This window comes from Bos indicus x Bos taurus, chromosome 16 (genome assembly GCF_003369695.1).
Source record: "Bos indicus x Bos taurus breed Angus x Brahman F1 hybrid chromosome 16, Bos_hybrid_MaternalHap_v2.0, whole genome shotgun sequence".
NCBI classification, from domain to species: Eukaryota; Metazoa; Chordata; class Mammalia; order Artiodactyla; family Bovidae; genus Bos; species Bos indicus x Bos taurus.
The window spans coordinates 12,933,438-12,961,267 of NC_040091.1; the positions used below are offsets into that span (position 1 = coordinate 12,933,438).

Here is a 27,830-nt window from a genome sequence, read left to right on the forward strand (position 1 = left end):
TCCATGGGTGAGACAGTGTCGAACATAACTGAGCAACTTTAACACACATAGTAAAAACTATCAGAAAATGGAAAACACTAGGCTTGGGAAAACTCTTCTTATAATTTGAAGATTATATCTATGTCACTATTTTATTACTGCTTTACTGCTTAGCTTAGTTTTTAATATAAGTAATTCATTTCTTAAAGCTGATGTAAATATTTTTAGAAAATGGCATTAAACAATTGTTGAATATTTAAGAATGTTACTGGGAATGTTAATGATGTTATTCATTTTTGGGGGAAATTAACCTTTTATTTAAAAATCCCATCCATAAAATCACTCATCAGTGATAACTGATGAATAAAGTAGCATATGGAGTAAAAGAGACCTACAGAGAACAACGTATCAAAGATAAAGATCTGATATTTTACCAAAATTCATCATTACCAAGTGTTCCAAATACTGATTTTATTCCCCAAACTGGCAGTTTTATTTTCTAAGTCAGAAAACCTATAATTATAGTTGAGGAGATAAGGGGAAAGGATTGCTATTGAGGGCCTTTGCCTGGAATCTGCGAGAGGTGATTCAACATCCAGTTTTTTAACAGATCTCATTGACACTTACTGTATTTTTAGCCACTACCCACCATCTGCTTCTGGGTGGTGAAAGTCTGACTTGTGACTGCCTGTGCATTCTTAGAGAAAACCTGAGGCAGTCACTGAACAGGAAGTCTTGCTCTAAGGTAACCAGAAGGAATTTGCAAACTGACTGTAAAAGGACAATTTGCATGTTCAACGAAAGGAAAGGGCGCCTAAGTATTTGAGGTTGAGTAGGATAGTAGATTTCTGGCCTTGGTAAGGTCCTAATGGGAAGGACGTTGCTCTGCTCTTGTGGAAAAAGGTGCTGGTGTGGCCCGTGTGGAAAGCACTGCTCCTACCAGCTCTGCCTCTTACCAGCATGTGACCTAGGAAATAACCAAGATCATGGTTTTTTATGTCTAAAAGGACCGATGTGATTTTAATTTCTATTTTGAAGTTTTCTTTTTCTGTCTCTAGGAATAATTTTTAAATTTCCTCTTTAAATACAGGATAAATTAAGGTTGGGACCTTCCAAATAAATGTTGCAGAGTATATCTCTTTTCCATTAAGTGCTGCTTAAGGAACACTGAATATTCACAATCAGTGTTCATTATGTTTTCCTTTAAAGAATTTGCAAGTATCCAGGGAACACTCCATTTGCATGTGTTTAAATGTTTATTTTTAAAGATAAAGAGTAGACAGAATTTTGTTTATCAAATGAATAGCCTGTGGAAACATAAAACAAATCCTGCTATTTTTCCTCCATTTTCTAATGTTCAAATAATCTGTAAAATAGACATATCAACAAAGTTAAGTAAACCCGTGAAAACATGGAAGTGGAAACATGGAAGATCTATTGAATCTTTATAGCTTCTCATATTGACATTAAATTATTCAAAATTATCATGGAATGTTTACACGTAGTGGAGTAGGAAATGGCAATCCACTCCAGTATTCTTGCCTGGAAAATCCCATGGACAGAGGAGCCTGGTGGACCACAGTCCATGGGTTGCAGAGTTAGTCAAAACTGAGGACATTTACATGTAGAAAGAGTATGATGTAGGAACATCTCAAAAGAAATGCATTTTGAAAATCTCTTTGAGTTCTATAAACAAATTACAGTGCTGAAGGAGAGAATGCTTAACTCCATACTTATTTGAGTAGATAATGTTGCAGTAATTTTTTGTTTTATGGGATAGGTACTGCTGTGCAGCTCATCATATATGCACTTATCCATCCTCTTTATTCCTCCTCTTTTCTTTATATTTTTATTGAGCTAAGAAAATCAATCCTTCTTACCCACAAGGCCCATTTCATATATGCCTGTGTGATGCCGCAGAATTAAACCAAGTGATCTATTTTGATGGTTTAATCAATGGCATATATATATGTGCCATTTTTTCTTTGTCATTAATCTGAGGGCCATAGCAGTTTAGATAACCACTGCATCATTATGTAGCAGATCCTGGTTGCAAAGAAATAGTTGATATACTAAACGAAGGGTTGTGTTTCGGTTCAGAATTTCTCTTTTTACAAAAGTGAAGTTTTGAATAATGCAAATTGTATTTAAAATTATCTGTATGATGCTAAACAGTCTCCCATGCAGCAACATGAAGATATATAGTTTCCTGAATTTATAATGTCTTGAGAATATCCACTTATGGTTTAAGAGTGTATTATATCTCCATAAACTTTCTTTGTACTCTCCCAGTAAGAGATTTTTAAGTACCTGATAAAATAAACACATTCTAAACAAGTCACTTAAACATTCAGGCTTCAGATATAACATATTTTTCTACTGAAGTAAAGCATGTTTTCTAAATCCTAAAAAAACTTACATTGTGTTTGTATATTTAAAACATTTTAGCCTTGAAGTTTATCGATTGAGCTGATCTATCCTATCACTTCTTCCCTCCAAATTATAATCTGATTGTTAGCTTATCATTTACCTTCTTTACAAGAAAGGGAGCCATTTTTTATGACTTCCAATCTCTTTGCTGTTTACCAGTTTCTTATAAATCTCTGACTTTAGAAATCGAGGAAAAGAATCATTGGCCATCAGACTATAGATTAACTTCTGAGCTTCATCAAAACATTTGAGAGTTGGTTCTGCAATATTCTTTGAGATGAGGTCCCTGGTACTGAAGTCAATGTTAATCTGTGGAAATAAATTGCATCACATTAGACTAGTTTCATAAAGACTGCATGGTCTATACAGATGGGAGATCCACATATGATCTGAATTTTTTTAAGCATCAAGTTAATCTTATGCAAAACAACAGAAAGGTCACACATTCATTTTCTGAAATGCAGAACACATGCTTTGTTTAATTACTTTACCTAGGTTGAGAGGGTTGGCGTTGACAGCAAACAGAGGTCAAACCTTATTTTCAGATTATAAAAAATGACAAAGGAGATGCATAAAAGAATTTTTATGACCTCACATTCTTTTTGCTTACCATCTTTTATTTCTTTCTAGTACTTTGGCATTAATACCTAAAATGTTCTTCTATAGGCAGAGCAGTAATTAGAATTTACTAAACTGGCCTTCACCAGCACATTCCCTTTCTCCATAACTCCCGGTGTTGTTTCTCATAATGTTGCTTTTTATCCTAAATTGTGTTTCTTTTTGTTTGCCAAAATGGACCACCTAACACTCTACCCCTGTTCACAGAACACCACGCCTCCCATGGGATGTACATACACCCGCGCAGATGTGCGTATGTACGTTCTTGCCCCCTTAGCACTACCACAAGTAAGCATTCTCAGCAAGGTCTAATAGAGATCTATTATACTGCAACACAACACACCTGCAAATACACAAATGCCGCAAACCTCATGGAAATTCTTGTTCAGTTCTACCCATTTCCAGGATGCTTTCTGAGAAGCAGAAAATTTCTATTCCAAGTTTTTTCACTTAAACTGAAAATATTCGTGAATTATCAAAGAGATGTGAATCTTAAAACTCAAAGCTCACCAAAGGCAGGTGCTGCTGCTGCTATAATAGGCAGTCAAAATTATTTGTTGCATAGAATTATGTCTCTTGGCAAAATAAGGGAGACTGTAAAATGCTAAAAATTGGGGGTCTGGTGAAAAACTATAAGTTACAATTTATATTCATTGAAGTTAAAAGATAGGCAGACAGACCTTCAATCAAATTTCTTAGCTACTTACTTGCTGTTCACATGAGTAAAGCAAGTTTTACAGTTTCCTTCAACTTTCTATTTCCATAGTGTAAAAAAGGATAATAATAATGTCTTGAAGTCTTTTAAGGGCTAAATGAGATAAGTGATATCAAATTATTTCAATATTATTATTCTAGTAAAAAGAAAAAAATATTTTGAAAAGAATCATCAAAGGCTGCTATTTGCTCACTGATATTTTCTTTCTTAGGGATTTCAGCTACTTGGGGATTCAGATTACACCTTGTTTTTATTTCTTTGATCATCCTCTCAGTTCCTGCATCAAAGTTCCAGATGAAATTCTGCAAAGTCCTCCAAGGCTTCAAAATCTATAATCAGTTTCTGCTTCTTTACACAGAAAGATGGTGTGGAGTAGTAGTAAGATTATAGGATAGTTTTCCAATCTGTACTCTGACGCTTATGACCTTAGTAACCTGGGTTACCAAGCTATTTTTCATCTTTAAGCCCAGTCATTCTTGACTGAGTTGTTATAAAAATTAAAATGAGATGATCCATATAATCATTGATTACAAGATGCTTTCTATATTTGGAGAAAGTACTATATATTTTCTCTACAGTGTTATTTTAGATTTACACTTGAAGAATGAGAAGGAACCAGTTCTCTAAGAATCTGAGGAAGAAGGTTTCTGGCCAAAAAAAAAAAATTCAGAGTCCCCAAGGCAAGAACAAATTGGTGATGTTCTGAAGAGCCTCTGTGTTTGCGTGGTGGGGGTGCAGGGGGTGATAGAGTTCCTGTGGGGAGACTGGGAGAGGAGGTACAGGTCAAGTCTTGTAGGATTTATCTGCTGTGGTAAAGGGTTCCTATCTTTCTACTAGAAGCAGTGGGAAGACACTGAAGGGTTTTTGAACAGGGAGATGACATGATATCATGCCATGAATCTGGTATAGTTCTTGATTTCCATAGTGGGAATAAAGAGTAGTGGGTATTTTCAAGATTCTGTAGGAGTTTCTCAACATATAGTGGAATCTTTTTCATATCCTATCTTGTGTTGCTAGGGTATGAGAATATAGATTGCCCATTTCCTCTTTGAATGCGCTATTAATTCTTCAATGGTGTCATCTGCAATTTGTTTAACTTTATATTCCCCTTAATGGTAAATATACCAAGATAACTCCTTTAGGCATTCATTCATTGGCTGAGTTTTCACTGATAGCAGGGACAGTGTGTGCAGAGTGCTGCCTTATTATTTTATTCAGAATGGAACGCCTGCAATAGCTCCTTATTCCCTATTTAAAATGCCCAAAGCCCTGAACTTGGCATTCATGACCAATACAATATGGTCCAAACCTATATACTTTTTCTCCTCTCTGTGTGCCCTGTGTCACCACCAAGGTAGACTCTTACCCTCAAATTTCTTATATTTTGTTGCTGTTGTTGTTCAGTCGCTAAGTAGTATCTGAATCCTTATAACTCCCTGGACTGCAGTATGCCAGGCTTCTCTGTCTTCTACTATCTCCCAGACTTTGCTCAAATTCATGTACATTGTTACCAATGAATATTTTCCCTGACCATCCCAGGCTAGCTGAAACCCACTCCTCATCTAAGTCTTTCACAGTCTTTTATGTCCTTAAAGTGAAAGTTACTCTGTTGTGTCCGACTCTTTGTGACCCCGTGGACTGTCACCTCTGTCCATGGAATTCTCCAGGCAAGAATACTGGAGTGGGTAGCCATTCTCTTCTCCAGGGGATCTTCCCAACTGAGGGATGGAATCTGTGTTTCTTACACTGGAGAAGACTCTATCATCTGAGCTACCAGGGAAGCTCTTACGTCCTTAAAGTGAAAAAGTGAAGTCACTCAGTGGTGTCCGACTCTTTGAGACCCTGTGGACTGAAGCCTACCAGGCTCCTCTGTCCATGGGATTTTCCAGGCAAGAGTACTGGAGTGGATTGCCATTTCCTTCTCCAGGGGATCTTCCTGACCCAAGGATTGAACCCAGGTCCCCTGCATTATAAGCAGACGCTTTTACCGTCTGAGCCACCAGGGAAGTCCTTAAAGTTACATTCAAATAATATCTACCTTGTAAAGTTCACCTTTTCTGACCTGTGAAGGGACTTTGTGTTACTTACATTATATTTACATTTTGCCTATCCCTCACTATGCCTTGAACAGTGTAAGGATTCAATACATGTGTGTTGTATAAATAAAGTGAAAAAGGCTTCTACATTTGTTAAAAATCACGGTAGCATTTTAAGCAGAAATGTTCATTTCAATATATCACTGGTAATTAATATTATTTGTTCAAATATACTAACTTTGTATGTCTGACTTGCCCTTCTCACTTTTCTGATTTGCCTGTTTTCCTACCAATAAGCTGCCAACATCAGCTATAGATATCTAAGTGATGAGCAGAGACACTGTTCCCAGGAGGTAATCAGTAATCTTAGGAAGATGTGTCTTGGCAATTCATTTTAATGTCAATGACAAAATATCACACCCACATGTTTTTATAAATGTCATTATTTTTCTCGAAGTTGTTCAAGCTGGAAACTTAAGAATCATCTCTGACAAATCTTTTTTCCCTCTGATCTCTCTCTTTCTCTATCTATATATAGAACTTTCCTTATTCACCTTTTCTTGGTAATTTCACAATGCTCTTTTTATTTATCACTCCTTCAGTTTAGTCCTCAGTCGTGTCCAACTCTTTGCGACTCCATGGACTGCAGCACCCCAGGCTTCCCTGTCCTTCACCAACTCCCAGAGTTCGCTCAAACTCATGTCCATAGAGTCGGTGATGCCCTCCAACCATCTCATCCTCTGTCGTCCCCTTCTCCTCCTGCCTTCAGTCTTTCCCAGCATAAGGGTCTTTTCAAATGAGTCAGTTCTTTACACCAGGTGGCCAAAGAATTGGAGCTTCAGCTTCAGCATCAGTCCTTCCAATCAATATTTAGGGTTGATTTCCTTTAGGATTGACTTGGTTGGATCTCCTTGCAGTCCAAGGGACTCTCAAGAGTCTTCTCCAATACCACAGTTCAAAAGCATCAGTTCTTTGGTGCTCAGCTTTCTTTATATTCCAACTCTCACATCCATACGTGACTACTGGAAAAACCATAGTTTTGACTAGATGGACCTTTGCTGGCAAAGTAAATGTCTCTGCTTTTTAATATGCTGTCTAGGTTAGTTATAGCTTTTCTTCCAAGGAGCAAACATCTTTTAATTTCATGGCTGCAGTCACCATCTGCAGTGATTTTGGAGCCCAAGAAAATAAATCTGTCACTGTTTCCCTTGTTTCCACATCTATTTGCTATGAAGTGATGGGACTGGATGCCATGATCTTAGTTTTTTGAATGCTGAGTTTTAAGACAACTTTTTCACTCTCCTCTTTCAGTTTCATCAAGGTGCTCTTTAGTTCTTCTTTGCTTTCTGCCATAAGGTTTGTGTCATCTGCATATCTGAAGTTATTGATATTTCTCCCAGCAATTTTTATTCCAGCTTGTGCTTCATTGAGCCCAGTATTTTACATGATGTACTCTGCATCTAAGTTAAATAGCAGGGTGACAATAAACAGCCTTGATGTACTCCTTTTCTGATTTGGAAACAGTCTGTTGTTCCATGTCCATTTCTAACTGTTCTTGATCTGTGTACAAATTTCTCAAGAGGCAGGTCAGGTGGTCTGGTATTCCCAACTCTTTAAGAATTTTCCAGTTTGTTGTGAGCCACACAGTCCAAGGCTTTGGCATTTTCAATAAAGCAGAAATAGATGTTTTTCTGGAACTCTCTTGTTTTTTCTATGACCCAGTAGATGTTAGCAATTTGATCTCTGGTTCTTCTGCCTTTTCTAAATCCACTCCTATCTCTTCCGTTTATTTTGTTTTTTTTTTTTTTTTAGTGTAAACATTCACATATTTAATAGTACCTTTAAAATAAGCATTACTACATTTAAAATGGTTCCAAACAAATCTATAAATGGTAATATAAATTAAAAAATACAAACTTAAAGTAAATAAATTTAACTTTAGCTATGGTATAAATAATGGTAAATGTAAGTGTACCTTTGAGTCATTAAAATGTCTTTTTTAAAAAAGGACAGCATATTACCAGAACATTAGAAACCACAGCCATGATTCTCAAACTTCACCAATTGCCATTTGATATTATTTTGGCCACTGCATTCTTCCTTGAGTAAATTAATGCTATAATTTCCAGAATTAAGTCCCAAGTCTTTTTCAATAGCTCTTAAATTCTTTTCACACTCAGTGTTGAATACATGGCTTTTTTCAAATGAATAAAACAAGTGCATTTAAATTAGAGATCCATTTTGCGCAGACTCATTCGACTGAAGGAATCTCTGTGGCAGGTAACAGGTAATACTGCCTTGTATAACTGAGGGATCTTTCGGTTTATCAGAGGCTGTAGGGCCTCTTTAAGGCGATGATAATTTCTCTCCAGTTCCCTTTGATACCAGTTTATCTTTCTCACTCCAACTCTCCAGTTTAATCTTGTATAACATAATATTTTGCTTAAACCGTGGAATTTTTCTCTTAGTTGATCCCTCCCCTTGTACACACAGTGGACAGCATTCAGTTCAGTTCAGTTCAGTTCAGTCACTCAGTCGTGTCCAACTCTTTGTGACCCCATGAATCGCAGCTCCCCGGGCCTCCCTGTCCATCACCAACTCCCGGAGTTCACTCAGACTCACGTCCATCGAGTCAGTGATGTCATCTAGTCATCTCATCCTCTGTCGTCCCCTTCCCCTCCTGCCTCCAATCCCTCCCAGCATCAGAGTCTTTTCCAATGAGTCAACTCTTTGCATGAGATGGCCAAAGTATTGGAGTTTCAGCTTTAGCATCATTCCTTCCACAGAAATCCCAGGGCTGATCTCCTTCAGAATGGACTGGTTGGATCTCCTTGCAATCCAAGGGACTCTCAAGAGTCTTCCCCAACACCACAGTTCAAAAGCATCAATTCTTCAGCACTCAGCCTTCTTCACAGTCCAACTCTCACATCCATACATGACCACTGGAAAAACCATAGCCTTGACTAGACAGACCTTTGTTGGCAAAGTAATGTCTCTGCTTTTCAATATGCTATCTAGGTTGGTCATAACTTTTCTTCTGAGGAGAAAGCATCTTTTAATTTCATGGCTGCAGTCACCATCTGCACTGATTTTGGAGCCCAAAAAATAAAGTTTGACACTGTTTCCACTGTTTCCCCATCTATTTCCCATGAAGTGATGGGACCAGATGCCATGATCTTCGTTTTCTGAATGTTGAGCTTTAAGCCAACTTTTTCACTCTCCTCTTTCACTTTCATCAAGAGACTTTTTAGTTCTTCTTCACTTTCTTCCATAAGGGTGGTGTCATCTGCATATCTAAGTTTGTTAATATTTCTCCTGGCAATCTTGATTCCAGCTTGTGCTTCTTCTAGCCCAGCATTTCTCATGATGTACTCTGCATATAAGTTAAATAAGCAGGGTGACAATATTCAGCCTTGACATACTCCTTTTCCTATTTGGAAGCAGTCTGTTGTTCCATGTCCAATTCTAACTGTTGCTTCCTGACCTTCATACAAATTTCTCAAGAGGCAGATCAGGTTGTCTGGTATTCCCATCTCCTTTAGAATTTTCCACAGTTTATTGTGATCCACACTGTCAAAGGCTTTGGCATAGTCAATAAAGCAGAAATAGATGTTTTTCTGGAACTCTCTTGCTTTTTTGATAATCCAGCGGATGTTGACAATTTGATCTCTGGTTCCTCTGACTTTTCTAAAACCAGCTTGAACAACTGGAAATTCATGGTTCACATATTGCTGAAGCCTGGCTTGGAGAATTTTGAGCATTACTTTACTAGCATATGAGATGAGTGCAATTGTCTGGTAGTTTGAACATTCTTTGGCATTGCCTTTCTTTGGGAATGGAATGAAAACTGACCTTTTCCAGTCCTGTGGCCATGGCTGAGTTTTCCACATTTGCTGGCATATTGAGTGCAGCACTTTCACAACATCATCTTTCAATTTCACCAAAACATCACTTTCATTGTATGAATGTTCAGTCGACAACCATTAGTTTCTATAATATAAAATTTAAACATCTTACCCTTGCATTTGAGCTTCCTCATACCTGGGCTTCAAATGTTGTTTTGAAATTACCTCCTACTTATCTTTGGTGACATCCAGAGATGAACAGAAGTTCATCTACTTTCTGTTCCCAGAGTGAATTTTCTTTCTAAAGCTCTTGTTTATGCTGTTTTACCATCTAAAGTCCCTCTCTCCTCCACAACTTTATTCTGTACAGATTATCCTCAACCCTTTATGATTTAGCTGAAGTTGAATATCCTCCAAGAATCCTTCCTTGATCACAGAAAGAGTGTCACTATGATTTCCTTATCATCATACATTATTTTTTCAAAAATTTAAGAAATTTGATTTCTTGTTTAAATAGGTTTGGAGACAGTGGCTTCTGTCAATATTAAGTATTCAGTCTGATAATCAGAGGAGAAAATTTGTCACTATAAAGGGAATTCAGTAGTTTGTGGCATGGAATTAACCTGTCTTCTATCTGCTATCTTTCCCTATTTCTTCCCTGATTCTTTTTTCTCTACCTGTACCTCAACATATGAGCAGAGGAGTCAGACATCGTCTAAGTTCCGTGCCCAGTCTTCTCTCCCTGGATTATTTTCCTTGGTGACTTTGTCATCTCCTGTTTAAAAATATTTAAGCAATGACATTATCTCTAAAATAATCCTAAGGATATTTAAAGAAGATTATTTTAACTGTAAATATTAATAGTTAATATTCATCAAATATTACTACTGTTGTGCTAAGTCTTTATATGGCTACTGTATGTCACACACACATACCTATAAGATGGATAGTATTATTGTCCCTATTTTTCTTTAATAAAAAAAGACCTCATCTGAAAAAGTGGTTGTTTTATAGTAAATTTCTATAATTTATTCATTTAAATTATTTCATTGAATGGTTACTTAGGAATTGTGCTAAGATCTGACCATATAAAAATAATTGAGAGTCAATCAAGAAGACAGATTTTGAGAAAATAATCCAAAGGGAAGAAGCTACCTTCTTAAAAAAAAAAAAAAAAAGTCTTTCTAAAGGAAATGAGGTTGTAAACTGATCATCAAGGTATTATCATGAGTATAGAAGATTATGGAAGGCACTTGGCCATGGAGGGAAAACTGGAAAAAGCTCAGTAGGTTTTCAGAGTGAAAGGAGCAACAGCTTGAAAAGGCATGAAGGTCTATATCACATAGACTTTTATAGGTCTTCTTAAATAATTTTTAATTAACTTGAAAGCAACAAGAAGATTTTTAAGTAATGTAAACACATGTGCTTGAAAAAACATATTACTGGCTGCTATGGGATATAATGACTAGTTGTGGATAAAGGGCAGAAAAATTAGTAAGTCATACCAGAAATTCAGGTGGTTAGTCATGGAGGATTAGGCTGGGTCATTTCACAGAGAATGGAGGGAAATGTATAGATTTCAGAGATACTTAGAATGTAGAATAGATGAAGCCTGCAACTGAATATTTATGAACTGGGATAAGCAACAACATTTTTTGGAATGACTGGATTTTAGAAATATTCTGAAGAATGAGATGACAAAGTGTCAATGGATCGGATATAGTGCTGAAGAGAAGAACCAAGAATGAGTATGAATTATTCAGCCAGAGCAAAAAGAATGGAATTGCCATTCACTGAGACAGAGAGACTCAGAGAAAAGTTTGAGGAGAAAATAAGGACTCAGATTTGTAGTGAAGTGTGAGATGCCCTTTTAGAGCCAGAGACTGGAAGAAATCCCCTGGGGAGTAAATGCAGGCAGAAAATAGATGACAACCACCTCCCCTCAAGATAGTATGTGCTGGGCTATAGGTAGGAACAGTAAAAGAAATTGGCAAAGAATTGTCAGTAAGAGAGGAAGAAATTAAGTACAGGAAGCCAACTGAAGTTAATGTTTCAGTTAAGAGAGCGTGATACGTGTCATTAAATGGTCCCAAGGAGTCAGTCTGAATAAGGTTTGAGTGCACTCTACCCACAACGCCCTGTCTTTTCTTCTTGAGTCCCCTGAAATTTTAGTATCAAGACAAAAGTGAAAATATTCAGCCTAGCACATATTTTGATACATACATTCCTTTAATATGATCACTTTGAGGTTCATGTCTGCCAACTGCATCTCCAATTGTGCACTCATCTCAAGTTTGATTTTTGGGGAAGTTGTTGTATCAATTTCCGTCTCAGAAAGTAAGCACAGAGGAGATATTGAGATTGGAGTAGTAGATTGAAAGCAGGCACCCTGACAGGAGGTAACCCTCTAGAGATGCAGGCCTCTCAACTGTGTGGACCTGAGGCCGTCCTGAGCTGCTTGGACCTTGGGTGAAGCTTAGACTCAGCTGAGCAGCTCAGATTAGTAGGTCCAGAGCAGGGGCTGAATGGCACATCGATTGATGAAATAAAGAGAGTTATATCTATATTATTTACTCATGGGAATAGTCACTGCATTTTGTTTCTATGGATACACTCAAGTTTCAAGGATGCTGAGAAAGACATTTAATTTGCTTATTTTTCCAAAGGTCACGAATTATCTTAGCTCTCTGAGACTGCTGCACTGCCAATCTCAGAAAACAAGACATAGGCTTATGATTCTCACAGAATGACAGCTGAGATGTCATTGCAACTGTTTAGCGACTTTTAAATCCTGTCATTTTTGAAAAGGCCTTGACACAGCTGACATTGACAACAATCCATTGCATTAAAATGAGTGCCTCTGGTTTGCATTGTTGTTTAAAAAATGATTTTATTATAATGAGCTAGGGATAGTTTAATGCTCAGGTGATTTTGATAACTCCAAGTTATGCAAGCCAATTCCTCTTTTCTATGACAACAGTTTTAACTTCTTTTGGCTTCCAACAAATTATTTTAGCAGGAAGAATGCATTTGAAACTGTACCTTTTGGCTTTCCTGTGACCCTAGACTGTGCTTTATATATTTTTACATAATTTGAATGAGAAGTTTTCAGTCGAACTCTCACATTCAAATGAGATTGCCTTTCCCTCATTTAGTATGTATAGTGTAGCAGGAGATGGTCATTATGCAAAGAGTGTGTGCATGCATATGGAAAGCGCCTTACTCAAATGGGGCAGGCAGCCTCCTCAACCTCATTCACAGCAGTGCTTAAAAATTACTATTCAAATTAAAGTTGCCTATAATCATGTTTTTGGCTACATAATTCTGTTTAATCACCATTAACACCTCTAGTATTACTTCATTTTTGGCATCATTAAAGGCACATGAATATCCTGAGGTATAGTCTCAAGGGTTACTATGAAAGTTGAGAATAGCCAAGTTTATAACATCGAGAGGGAATCCATTCTGCACAGGAGTGTATCCTTTGTCACAGTTGGTATTAAGGACAGAAATAAATGACATGAGTTGGGAGGCAGCACTGACACTCTAAATTGGACAAGAGAAATGAAAAAAAAAAGAAATCAAACGTATGCAATCAATGTATAAAAGCTTGACGGATACGGATTGCTAAAAATAGATGTACGCAGCAAGTGCTATCTGGAGCAGGCGACAGAGAATAAGATGGACAGGTTTCCGTGAGGAACCCCGACACGCTAACCCAAGATTAAGTGGGACAGGGATATGCGCAAATTCAAAGAGCGTTTTGTTTTAGAGTTGAAAGGCAGTAGTCATTTTTTCAGAGGGCCAAAATGATACCACAGGCTATTAAATGAGATGCGCCTGTGACTTTTTTTTTTTTTTTTTGCTTTACAAGTTTAAGAAGTTATACAAAATAGAGAGAATATGAGAAGAGAAATACAGCTTCTGACAGAAAGGAAGATAGACTCTATGTGACGAGATAGTTTTCTGCTTTCACCTTCAGTGTAAACATCGAGGTTCCCAGGCTGTGCCATGAACATTTAAAATAAGTAGAACATTTAAAAGAAGATCTAGAGGAAGGAAATTAAAATGTAAAAGCAAGGGCAGAAGACCTCCCTCCTTATGATCTGTGAATCTTAATGACTGCAGGACTCATCATTTTTCCTGTCTAAGCCTCAGTTCATTTTTCACCTGTACAAGGTGGGTGATTGTCGTGCCTAAGACAGAGTGCATGGTGATCGAGTCAGATAGTCCACATAAAAGCCCTGGGCAAGTGTGCGGCTTAGAGTTTCTTTATCTCTGCTTTTCTTCCTTTCTTCCTCCTCCTCCCCGTCCTCTTCTTTCTTTTTCTCTGTCTCTCTCTGTCACTCTCTCTCTTCCTTTTTAAGAGATCCCTTGAGCTGAAGAGGAAATAAACAAAGATGCAGAAATCACTAGGAATCAGAACATGCTCTTGGCTCCACTTATGCTTGGAGGCACCCAGAACTAGGCTTCTTCCTCTACTGGGTCAGCCTTCTAGGCACCAGCTGGTGCCCTGCTAGACTCTTCTTCGGTTTCCTCTCCTATCATCCTTCCATCCTTCCGTGTTGTCTTATTTCCTTCTGTATTCACATCTCTGATCAAAGCTCACTAATTACTTCCTTTGAGACATGTTTCCTGATCCCTTAGACTTGGACTTTTCCAGTTACAGTGACCACATCACCTGTATTTCCCTATCACAACATCCATGAACGTTTATTCTAATTTTTTTTTTTTAAAAACTAGAGTCTTCCCACCAATATGGTTAGCTTGATTTATTCAGAGACTCGGTCTTTTTTCATAGCTGCATCAGCATGGTGCTTGGTATGTAACAGACCACTAACTATTGATTAGTGTACAAAAACTTAGGAAATTAATAAATAAGCAAACATTATATCTTGCGGTGATTCTATAGTTTGGGGGCACTGTTGACAAGCAGCAACTTGTGAGTCAGGACCAAGACTCAACATAGCATCAGCTCATTGTGGAAGGAACACTTAAAAATGCAAAGAGAAAAGTGTTAGTCACCCGGTCGTGTCTAGCTCTTTGCGACCCCATGGACTGTAACTCACCAGGCTCCTCTGTCCATGGGATTTTCTGGGCAAGAATGCTAGAGTGGGTTGCCTTTCCCTTCTCCAAGAGATCCTCCCAACCCAGGGATTGAACCCAGGCTTCCCACATTGCAGGCAGATTCTTTACCGTTTTGAGAAAATAGGAATTAAAATGGAGGATACAAAACTGCCATTTTGAGAATATCAAGAAATGCCTATAGTGCCACGGGTTTCTCTCTGCCAAGAATTCAGAGGTCTATCTTTTCCCTCAGGATTATAAAACTAACCTTATTTTTGTGTGTGTGGGGTGTACCGTGTGGCTTGTGGGATTTTAGTTCCCTGATCAGAGCTCCAACCCCAAGCCCTCGGCAGTGAGAGTGCAGAGTCCTAAACGCTGGACCGCCAAGGAATCCTCAAAATTAACCTTATTTAAAATAAAGGCATGGTTTCTCTGGTGGCTCGGAGGTAAATAATCCTCCTGCCAATGCAGGAGACAGGTTTGATCCATGATCTGGGGAGATTCTTCATGCCTCAGAGAAACTAAGCCCCTGCACAACAAGTACTGAAACCCACGTGACATCCAGCCTGTGCTCTGCAGCAAGAGAAGCCACCACAGTGAGAAGCCCACACACCACACCCAGAGAGTAATCCCCATCATGCCAAAACTAGAGAAGAGCCTGTACAGAAGTGAAGACCCAGCATAGCCAAAAATAAATGAAGAAGGCCTTATCTCAATATTCTTCCTCAGTACTATTCAATCATTATCAACTTTTAGATATAATACAAGGACTTCCCTGACCATTTAGGACCTTTATAACAATGTCCCTTTAGAACCAGACATGGAACAATGCACTGGTTCAAAATTGGGAAAGGAGTACATCAAGGCTTTATACTGTCACCCTGCTTATTTAACTTATGTGCAGAGCACATCATGCGAAATGCCAGACTGGATGAAGCACAAACTGGAATCAAGATTGCTGGGAGAACTATCAATAACCTCAGATATGCAGATGATACCACCCTTATGGCAGAAAGCGAAGAGGAACTGAAGAGCCTCTTGATGAGAGTGAAAAAGCTGGCTTAAACTCAACATTCCAAAAATGAAGATCATGGCATCCGATCCCATCACTTCATGGCAAATAGATGAGAAACTGGAAACAATGACAGACTTTATTTTCTTGGGCTCCAAAACCACTGCAGATGGTGACTGCAGCCATAAAATTAAAAGACGCTTGCTCCTTGGAAGAAAAGCTATAATAAACCTAGACAGCATATTAAAAAACAGAGACATCACTTTGCTGACAAAGGTCCATCTAGTCAAAGCTATGGTTTTTCCAGTAGTCACGTATGGATGAGAAAGTTAGACCATAAAGAAGACTGAGCACCAAAGAATTGATGCTTTCGAACTGTGGTGTTAGAGAAAACTCTTGAGAGTCCCTTAGACAGCAAGGAGATTAGACCAGTCAATCCTGAAAGACATCAACCCTGAATATTCATTGGAAGGACTGATGCTGAAGCTGAAGTTCCAATACTTGGGCCACCAATTGCAAAGAGCTGACTCATTGGAAAAGTCCCTGATGGTGGGAAAGATTGAAGGCAGAAGGAGAAGGGAATGACAGAGAATGAGATGGTTGGATGGCATCCCTGACTCAATAGACGTGAATTTTAGCAGACTCCAGGAGATAATGAAGGACAGGGGAGCCTGACATGCTGCAGTCCATTGGGTTGCAAAAACTGGGACACGACTGAGCAACCGAACAACAAAGACTTCCCTGGTTGTCCAGTGGTTAAGCCTCTACACGCCCAGTGCACAGGGCACAGATTTGATACCTGGTCAGGGAACTAAGATCCTGCATGCTGCATTATGTGCCCCCCACCAAAAGAAACAGAAAAGAAAAATAAAAATCCTAAAAATAGATATAATGCAAACAATTTCATCTGTTTTTACAATTTTTCCACTTAATCATTTGTTGCTTTGCTGTTTTTTCCTGGTTCTAGAAATCTAATTTTTTAACCCAACTAGACTGACTGTTTCTTTTGAGCCAAACCATGCTGCTGCTGCTGCTAAGTTGCTTCAGTCGTGTCCGACTCTGTGCAGCCCCATAGACGGCAGCCCACCAGGCTCTGCTGTCCCTGGGATTCTCCAGGCAAGAACACTGGAGTGGGTTGCCATTGCCTTCTCCATTGTGTGAAAGTGAAAAGTGAAAGTGAAGTCGCTCAGTCGCGACCGACTCGTAGCAACCCCATGGACTTCAGCCTACCAGGCTCCTCCGTCCATGGGATTTTCTAGGCAAGAGTACTGGAGTGGCTTGCCATTGCCTTCTCCAGAGCCAAACCATAGTTTCAATCTATTCTATTTTCTTGCATTTCCTTATCAAGCTACCTCATTTCCACAACACACTGCATTGTACTTCTGTGTTTATTATGTGTTCTCTTGCTTAGACCCAACTTCCCTTCCATGGAAGGAATTTATCTTATGGTGGTTAATTGTAGGCACAGAATAAGCATTTATTGATATGAAATAAGAGTCACCAAATAACACTGTGCTACAATAAAAATTAAAAGCAAAACATCCAGACACAGATATTTTAAAAGTGTCCTGCATAACGCATTAAGATTCTTTTCCTTTATGATGATAGTTTCTTCCCTTTAATGGGTTATGATGTCTTCACAGTTAATAAATACATTTAAGAATTAAATTTTTTGTAATTTTTTTTTTTTTTACTTAAAAGACTGCCAATGTATTTGCTCCCAGATTGGTCATAATTTGAATTTGAATTTATATAATTTTTAAACATCACAGTGTGGTATAATTGGGAACATTTTCTAATCTCACAGAATGACAATCAACATAAACAGTTTTCTCTTTAATCATATATTTTCCATCCTCACTAATTTTCTTATTAATATAAGAGATGATACAAACATAATTCATAAATGACAGAAATAAAACATAAATATTTAAAATATGTCAGTATCTTGGGTTTCCTGGATGGCTCATACTATTTTAATTTTTTTTAAGATTTACATTCTTCTGAAACCAAATATTGTTTGAAATTTTTAAAATATTATGAAATTAATGGTCCAAATTGAAGGAAGAATAAATACAATGTTAAGAATTTTTTTTTTCTTTGCCACATTCGAGTTCTTACTGTGTGTGGAGTAGGGACACTTTAAAATATATATTGCTTATCTAATAATTTTCTCATTTTCAGAATACTTGGTCAGAAATATCTGACTCACACTTTTATTTCCCCTTGCAATATCTTCTGAAAATATCTAGGTATAATCCATGCAATTAGTAGATATTTCTACCTGAAACTCATGATTTGCTAATGTGTTTTTCTAATTTGTGTTCATATATATATATAAAACATTTGTGTGTGTGTGTGTGTGTGTTTATATATATACACACACATACACATATATATACATTTAGGGGCTTACTTGGTGGTTCAGACAATAAAGAATCTGCCTTTAGTGTAGGAGACCCAGGTTCAATCCCTGGGTCAGGAAGATCCCCCAGAGAAGGGAATGGCTACCCACTCCAGTACTCTTGCTTGGAGAATTCCATGGACAGAGAAGCCTGGCGGGCTATAGTTCCTGGGGTTGCAAAGAGTCGGATACAACTGAGTGACTAACACTTTCACTTTCATGTATACATTTATCAAGTCATTCAAAGTGGCTTGTCCTCAGATGGTCTTAGAAGTTAGTTAATATTTTGGGGTAGAGTCAGTAGCACTTATAGTGACTTGTGTAAAGAAAAAAAGGAATTAAAACTTCTTAAAGACTATTCTGCCTGTTGCAAACCCTAGATATGCTATCTCATTCACCATTTTCATCTAACCTATATGATTGCTGTGTCCTTTTTCACAGTTACGTTTTTAGATGAGGAAAGTGTGGCTTAGAGGGATGAAATAGGTCAACACAAGATTACAAGATTTGAGTCTGTGTTTCTAACCTTTAGATTTTCTACTACATCACACAATTAGTGTAGAAGACCAAAGAGATGATAAAACTCTGAGGGAGAGGGCATAAAGTTTCCTGCAATTATCATCTCTCATAGAGACCTTAAAGTTGTTTTTCTGTGCAGTTTTGCCTATTAGAATAGGAAACGAAGAACCATTAGTAACATCCATTTATAGACAGGGATTGTTAGTAAATAGTCTGATGGTAAACTGTCTAATTGCATCAATTAAAAACTATTGTCATGCTAGCAATTTTACAGATGAAGAAATAAAGACATGAAAAGTTGAAAAGAAAGTAAATGGGACTTAATAGACATCTGGATGATGTGACCTTGTCATTGTTCTCTATTTTAGGGTTTTCTACCAAGGAAATTGGTTATAATTTTGATTTCTTTATGCGAGACAGTTTTACAACTGTAATTGAATATTGAAAAATGAAGAATGCTTTCATATGAATCTCATTCTTGCATTAATTTTCTACTTATGAAAATGGTATTTTCCAACCTGCATATCAGATATATCACGTTGTCTTGTGAAGTCTGCCTACTAGATAAATCTAGGTTACTTCCCACCCTCTCTTTATCTTTATCACTGCCTGTCCAGCCTTAAACCACTGCTTCTCATTAGTGATATCAAAATGCTTGTGATTTCTGGAAAACTCTAGGGAGTTCTGTACATTTACACTGTACACTGTGCCCTCAGTCTGAAATACTTTCTTCATTTGCTCTCTTGATAAATATGACATAGTTTTCATATGTGAACCACCCTACAAATCCATCCTATAAATCTCTGGATAGACTTCATGGCTCTTCCACACACTGCTAATAACAAGCTTTAAATGATTCAACTTATTAGTTGCCTATTGTGTATTTGACTGGTTTTATCACATGTCAATCTCCCCTTCTACTGTGTGACTTCATTGTGGGAACAGACTCTCAAAAAATTTCCATTTAATGACTCATACTAATACTTGTAATATATAATATATAATTGATGGGCTATAGCAAGATATGCTGAAGACTGAAATTGGTATGTAAGAGACAAATGTCCTTTAGTTAATTTGAATTGGAAATAATTAATGGCAAATAATAGGAAAGATGATGGCTGTTTCAATTGTATACATACACTTCATCTTCAATGAGAATTTTGTCATATCCAATAATAATATTTTTAGACGGTTTGAGACAATATAATCCGTGATTTGTAAAACAACTATAAAATTAACTCGATGGACAAATTATAAAATAAGTATGAAAGCTTTGTATCCTAAAACAATAACTGTACTATTCTTTTAAATTATTACCATATTAATTTATTTTGGCAGGAAAGATTAGGAAAATAAAACTATTTTATCCAAATTGATAATTTATTATATAACTTTGAGTTCAGCTGTAATTAAAAGATTACATTTCTTTAGTATTAATGTAAGATTTTTCATATATAATATTTGAAAAACTTAAAATAATCATTAAGCAGATTCATGAAGAAAAATAAATCTGGCTTTCAAACCAATAATAAATAGATTACCTTTAGAGTTGATTTCAAAGCCTTTTAGGGAATGACACATTAATCAACTTGACAAATCTTACACACTACATTTAAATTTTTCTGGACTCATTTATTGATTCTTAGATAGTGACTGGGAAATGAATGCTGAAATAGCTCCACAGGAGTTAAGTTACTTTTTCTTTCCCCCTTTGAATTCCACTCTAAGCTTCAGTGGTTCATATGTCAGCAAAATTGTACTGTACCAACATATGCTTCAGTAATTAATGTCCATCTAAAACTTGAACTATTGATACAGCAACTTTATGCCGTAGATTAAAAAAAAAAGTTTGCATTTCATCTTTGCTGTCCTCTGTCCTCATTAGTACAATAACTTCTCATACCGTGAATTTTAATTTTGGATTAGAACATATAGTAGCTGTCACTTGGGAGGGTATCAGTATTTCAACTCTGTAGGGAGAGATGACGTAGGTGGTTTATGTTTGGTGCTAGTGACTTAAGATAGATTCCCGTTTGCTGCTTAGGCATTAAAACTCTCTGCTTAGATGTTATAATCAGTGAGGGATTACAGCAGTTTTAAAATGTAAATAGTTTAAACTTTAAAGTTAAACATTAAGGGGATGCAGCAGAGATGATCATTATTTGGTTCTGGAAATTAAATCAATTATAAATGAGATGGTATACACATAAAACATTTTTGAGGGGCTCTTCTCAAAGTCCTTCCAGGTTTTCCTGTAAGGCCTTCTCTATTTTCCTGATCTTAATGCAGCACAGGTGGAATCTGACAACTTGAGACATACCCGTGGCTCATTTTTACTGTTGTAGGACCAGGCCACCCGCACACCTGTGGCTCATTTTCACCACGCTTATCTGCCCACGCAGGATGGCTGGCTGCTCACTCCCTGTCCACTCCCTGCTCCTGGAGCAGTTCCTGGTTCCCTACAGCCCACTCACAGGATGGACCTTAGTCAGTAAACATCTGTATGTTTGCCCCTCAGGCCCAGATAATGACTCTTTAGGACAAAATGATGCCCTTTGATAGTTGAATAAGGGAAGACCTCTGCCCCAAGAAGGTGCTCAGAGGGCCCTGACCCTCTGCTGGTTTCCCTGGTAACCCAAGAGCCAATCAGATGTCAGTCATTTCCCCTAACTAGTAGCCTTCCCATTCTTCCCCATCCCCCACGGCGAAGTCTGCTTCCATGTTCCTTCCACCGTCCACCCCAAACCATGGTGTGTGGCTCCAGGACCCTACTTAAGACGTGTAAGCTCCCGCATTCAGTGGATGTCTCTGCAAGCCTGCGTGCGGGGTGCAGCCCAACAGCCATGAAGGAAATAAAGTCAAGCAACCCCCTCTTTGAGAAGGTAAGGCATTATTATATGCCGTGATGTGGGCCTCCAGAACATTAAATATTATGAATTTGTACTGTTGGTTAGTAGGTTTTACCTTCACATATGTATCTTTTTTTATTTAAAAAATTGTATTCAAGAGTTCTATTCCAAATCGACCCCTGTGCTTACAAAAGGAAAAATGAAGCTGAATTTGAAATCCAGAAGCACGCTTAAGTAGGATTTCTGTAGAGCTGTTTAATTGGGAACATTAGACTGTTTTTTTAAGAGCCTGCTTGTTGTGCTCAGAAAATAGAAACACTGAAGCACATAGAGAGCGCTGGAAACTATTTAGTGAATCAGTGCCAGAGGATCACCCTAAGGAACTTCTGTTCAAATTTACAGATATCTTCTGTTTGAAGACATGGTGACAATTTAATTTCCCTTGAGGTGGCCTTAGTGTCCTTCAATTGGGAGCAGATGTGTTAGTGGATAAGTGGATAAATATTCACTGTTGTGGAATATTTCACTCACCTCTTTGGGGGCATCAGCTTCAATGAATTCAGAATAAATCATCCTGGCTTTGGAAGCAATTTTTTCTGCACTTTCTGTTTTCTTAAAGTCTTCACAGGCAAGCCAGAACTCAACATTTTCTTCACTAAACTCTGATTTTAGGAATGTTCGAAAAGCATCTAGACCAGCTGTAAAATACACGAGGAAAAGGTTTGTGTATCACACAGCGCAGTCATGTGACCAATTGTATACATTGTTTAGTGAAAGCATTTGAGGATTCAGTGGCAAATATTTATCATCCCTCAAATATAGCATTTATACATTTTAGTTTTTAACTTTAGAAAGCTTGATTTTGGATCAGTAGTCATCGATGTAAAATATTCAATCTATTTTTCTAATATTAGCACTTTAAAAAAATTGAACAACAACCAGAAATGCTAGGATTCCTGTACGTTCCAGCTCTTTTCACTGTCTTATTTTCAGCCACATTTAAACATTTATTATTCCTGTTCATAAATGTTTAAGTTTCTGACCACCTGTTTAGCCTCTTTTCTCTAGTTTCCTCATGTAAAATGTGCCCCAGAATCTTCTTTGGCACACACAGAACTCTTTTGAGAAGGCAATGTTTCTAAATCTTTTACAGCCAAGGATAGTTACGAGAGGGCCTCTACTGAGGTATGAGGTACCAGGTTAGAAAGATTATTATCAAATTCCTGCAGTTGCCTGAACTAAGCAGGCCTTTCAGTTTGTGTTAGTTTCAGTCCGTACCTTCCTATGGCAGCGTCTGCGCGTCAGTGAGACTGTGCGTCTTGGAGGAGGAATCACCCATTGGCACGCTTGTCCTTCAGAGGATTTGCCTTCTGAAAATTGGTGGTTTTCTCCTACACCTGCCAAGGGGGCCCCTCAGCCTGGCTCAAAGCCACTCCTCCCTAACTATGTGCTAGAGGGCTGACTCTTCAGGTTGCAAAGTAGGGAGAAATTGACTAGCAAAAAAGTAAGTATCAGAGAAACATGTATGGAAAGGGGCCTAAGTTAGTTGTTTATTGGTTGCTGCAGGTTGGAAGGAAAGTGAAGGTTAGTATAGAAAATAGAAAAGGTCTTCATGGAAGAAGGTGATTATCTAGAAGCCCTGGATTAAAACTAAGCATAACAATTTTATTTTTAATGATTCGAAGTACAGTTGAAATAACAGGTCGTTGCAAAAGATTTTCAGATACCAATTAAAATTCTCAGTATAAATATTGCAGAGTGTGAAAGTTGTTAATATGTAATCACTTTAAAAATTCAATTGCACATGTCTTGTGTTTAGAAAATACATTAGAGAAGCTTCTGTGACACAAATTTGGTTTATAAAAATCCTCTTAGTAACACAATTAAAATTTTCCATGAGTTTGATCCAAACAATGATGAATTTGAGAGGTCTAAATAGAATTTATACTAAAAAATCTATTTTATAAAGTAAAGTATATACTTTAATAATACTGAAAGAATATTGAGGAAGCATGTCTGGCACTATTTTATACGTGTGTCGTTAAAGCATACGAAACTATTTTGCAATATGGGTTATCTAAATACATCCCAGAGAGATGGGAAGTTAAAGATCTAAAAAAATATCATTATTCTCTCCCCTCCTGCCATATTCATAGAGAGAGACATTGAACTAACAGTCACTCCTCCTTTTTTCCTCCCATTGCCCTGTTTGGACACATAGGAACAGAATAAGCAGGTAACACTGGGGCTAGTTATCTCTTCCTTGCATAGACAATCATTGAATCACTCATCTATTATATACATACAATTTGAAAGTTCACAGGTCGTCAAGTGACTTTAGAATAGCCACAGCCACAGCCATATATTATCTGAGGGTCCCTCTGTGTGAGGGAATAGTTATGGGTAAGTGTGACAGGGGCTGAGGAGTGGAATATGTCAGGAGCAGGTGGCAGAAGGCACATTAATATCTCTGCTCAGTATGTGCAAGGCGTATCATCAAGTTACCAAACAAGCAGGTAATATGGTGGGTCATCTGTTTAAAGCATTGAAAAGCATGGGAGATATTTTTCTGGTTTTAGAAAAGCAAAATCCAGACAGCTTTGCAGATGAATCTATGACTTTTGTACTTTCTGTGGGCATGAGGTACAAAATCCCAGGATATCTGCAGGGTGGTGTGTCTGCCTTCATCTATAACCTTCATGCCTCTGTCTGCACTGCTGCAGCGGCCAATCCCCCACCTGCAGAGACACCTTCCCTAGGGTGTTAGCAAACCTGATCTGTCCCGCTTGTCATGTATTTAAGGAAAAAAGAAACATGCTCTTGAAACTTACAGAAATGAAATTCCATATGGCTTTCATATATGTTTTTAGTTGGATTCTAGGGTTTTGATGGGTTATTTTATGTCTGTGCTTTGTGTGTGTGTGTAGTGTCTGACTCTTTGTGACCCCATGGACTGTAGCCTGCCAGGTTCCTCTGATCACGGACTTTGTCATTTCTTACTCCAGGGGATCTTCCCTACCCAGGGATCGAACCTGAGACTCTTGTGTCTCCTGCATTGGCAGACAGATTCCTTACCACTGTGTCTCCTGGGAAGCCCAAAGTATGTGTGCATGCGTGCTTGGTCATGTCAGACTCTGCAGCCCCATGGACTGTAGCCCACCAGGATCTTCCGTCTATACTTTAGGAATTAGTTATTTAAGAATCATAAAATGATAGTGTAATTTCATCTGAATCAAATTGTTTTTATGAAAAAAAAAAAACAGCCATGAAGAACATATTCAGATTTATCATGTTTCAAGCATTTCTAATATTCTGATATTTACTTTATAAATTTAAAGTGGAAATGCCATTTGATTAGAACAAACACTACGTTTAAATATTTTCTATGTATGTCTCTTGTAGCATCATTTCTATCCTGTATGAGACAGAAATGCTGTAAAGCAGGTTTGTACAGCAAACGCAGAATTCTAGATATCTTTGTATATGACTGTTTTATATTAAATTCTGGGATGTTTTATTTATAATTGACCAAACGCACTTTATTGAGCCATCATTTTAATTACAAGTATATATCCACAGTGTACATATTTATATATATATACAAATATATTCAAATATGTTTTTGTATTCTCTAAAGTAAGAATAACTTAGTTGGAATAAATACTTTATTTTAGCCTGAAGAAGCAAACAATTTATTTAAATTTTCAACTTTTCAATAGTTTGTATGTTTTAATTTGCAACAATAATAGTCATGCTGCTGCTGCTGCTGCTAAGTCTCATGAGTCGTGTCCGACTCTGTGCAGCCCACCAGGCCCCGCCCTCCCTGGGATTCTCCAGGCAAGAACACTGGAGTGGGTTTCCATTTCCTTCTCCAATGCATGAAAGTGAAAAGTGAAAGTGAAGTCGCTCAGTCGTGTCTGACTCTTAGCGACCCCATGGACTGCAGCCTACCGGGCTCCTCTGTCCATGGGATTTTCCAGGCAAGAATAGTGGAGTGGGGTGCCATTGCCTTCTCCGAATAATAGTCATGATATATATCAAATGATAATGAGACTGGCTTCCCTGGTAGCTCAGCTGGTAAAGAATCTGCCTACAATGCAGCAGACCCTGATTCTACTCCTGCTTTGGGAAGATCCCCTGGAGAAGGGATAGGCTACCCACTCCAGTATTCTTGGGCTTCTTCAGGCTAAAATAAAGTATTTATTCCAACTAAGTTATTCTTACTTTAGAGAATACAAAAACATATTTGAATATATTTGTATATATATATATAAATATGTACATTGTGGATATATACTTGTAATTAAAATGATGGCTTAATAAAGTGAGTTTGGTCAATTATAAATAAAACATCCCAGAATTTAATATAAAAGTCATATACAAAGGTATCTAGAATTCTGCGTTTGCTGTACAAACCTGCTTTACAGCATTTCTGTCTCATACAGGATAGAAATGATGCTACAAGAGACATATATAGAAAATATTTAAATGTAGTGTTTGTTCTAATCAAATGGCATTTTCACCATTTCTGTGGTGGCTCAGATGGTAAAGAATTCACTTGCAATGTGGGAGACCTGGGTTTGATCCCTGGGTTGGGAAGATTCCCTGGAGAAGGGGATAGCTATGCACTCCAGTATTTGATATACATCAAATGATAATGAGACTAAGACAACTTTATCACTTCCTTTCTATTTGGAATTTTCTTGTTCTTTTAATGTCTGTAATTTCTATAATCTTGTATTCATTTATTTATTCATTTTTAAATTTTTAAATTTAAATTTATGTATTTTAATTGGAGCCTAATTACTTTACAATATTGTATTGGTTTTGCCATACCATTTAGACTCAATCTAATTCCATTTAAACTTTGGGCCTGTATAAGTTTGTAAGACTTTGGGGAATCTTATACTTCACATATTGATCAATCTCATTGTTTATAACATGTCTACAACTTTCAGAATTTATTTATTTAATTTTAATCCTTGCATTTTTAGGCCTGTTATCATTTGGATCTTACCTTGATTGGTTAAAAGTGTGTCCATATTTTCAGACCACGCCACTGTTTCTGTAGTTGGTGACCTGTGGAAACAACATCTACCCTTGACCATAGCATTGTGATCTTTTTCTTCTGTAATCTATAGTAATATTTGAGTTATGTGTATTTGTTGAATTATATCATTTAAATGAGCTTTGTATCACTAATTAAGCTACAAAAGGTCAACAAGGATTATATAATATTTTCCACAGTGGAAAGCAATAGCAAAGAAAAGGGAATGTGATTTGACACCAGCAAATTATTTACTATTCTAACCAACAGTATTGATCATACTTGCAAATTCTTGATTTCTAATGAAGGTATAAGAGAGATTGCTCCTTGCTCTGTAGAGCCTAGTGAATTTAATCTCAACTGTATTAATTGTTTTTATGTTGGTTACACTAGTCTGTTCCTGAAGAGTTATCATGATAGCAATGAACTGTTTTCTAAGTTTTCACAGTCTACAAAATTGTCCATTTCATAATTATGCATCTTAAGTTTCTTTATAGTTTTAAAGATTTTTTAATGTGGGATGATCTTGAAAATGTTTATTTATAGTATTTTAAGGAGTCTTCACCCCATTTTGAGACAGCCTTCATTTCTCTTTAAAGGTATGCTTCCATCTGGGTTGATTTATTTAAATCTAGGTATCTGTCAGGACAGAGTAATATCTTTTCCAAAGCAGTCAAAAAATTTATTGACTTAAGTCTTCTGAAGAAGGTATACTTTGGGAGATGTGATGTAGAAATAATAAATCAAGTTTCTGATATAAACTTTCTGAGATGTAAATATATCATGCATTATTCCCCTTAATAAACAAAGATCCTAATGAAATAAGTCCCCATCCATAGAAAACATCTGCTACCCAGAAGAAAAATCTTGGATGATGTAGCTGTGATGTGCAAATTACTTATTAGCTATGGAAAGGAATGATCTAATTGAAGGTTTCTATTAAAAAGATTGATAGTCTCACATCCAGTCATTCTTATAAAATTTATATTTGCATATCAAGGTGACTAATCTTAAATATGCTCGTGTGATGCAGTCCCTATGTTTTTACATTCTATTACTTTGTGTGATTTGCTCCAGTTTGCATTGCTCTCCTCTCTCCTGCTGTTGTAGTTATATTCTCAGCTGGTAATATCTGTACTCAGAGGCCACACAGAGGGGCTGGGTGACAGGGAGCACATGCTGATATCTCCCAGTACTTGGATTTCCTATCTGCCATTTCTTTTACTTTTTCCTCAATGACAGGCAACTGATTTTCCTTTCTCCCTTGATCTACTAAATCTTGGGAACACAAGGTTTCCTGTGAAGCCAT

At 37.3% G+C, this 27,830-nt stretch overlaps 1 protein-coding gene across 1 annotated transcript; it reads right to left on the bottom strand.

The window, feature by feature from the left end:
- RGS21 (regulator of G protein signaling 21) lies at positions 1-27,830 on the bottom strand. Its single transcript, XM_027565940.1, has 4 exons — positions 27,747-27,830; positions 26,492-26,609; positions 22,006-22,172; positions 1-2,718 (listed from the first exon to the last, which is right to left on the bottom strand). The coding sequence occupies exons 1-4, from the start codon at positions 27,828-27,830 to the stop codon at positions 2,515-2,517; spliced, it is 573 nt and encodes a 190-aa protein (XP_027421741.1). The 3' UTR covers positions 1-2,514.

Excerpts from the sequence above, each read along its gene's own strand:
- RGS21 (XM_027565940.1), bottom strand. The coding sequence starts at position 27,830 with ATGGCTTCACAGGAAACCTTGTGTTCCCAAGATTTAGTAGATCAAGGG. Across the intron at positions 22,173-26,491 it reads CACACTTTTAACCAATCAAG|CTGGTCTAGATGCTTTTCGA; the intron begins GTAAGATCCAAA and ends TGTATTTTACAG. Across the intron at positions 2,719-22,005 it reads AAGCTGATGCCCCCAAAGAG|ATTAACATTGACTTCAGTAC; the intron begins GTGAGTGAAATA and ends TTATTTCCACAG.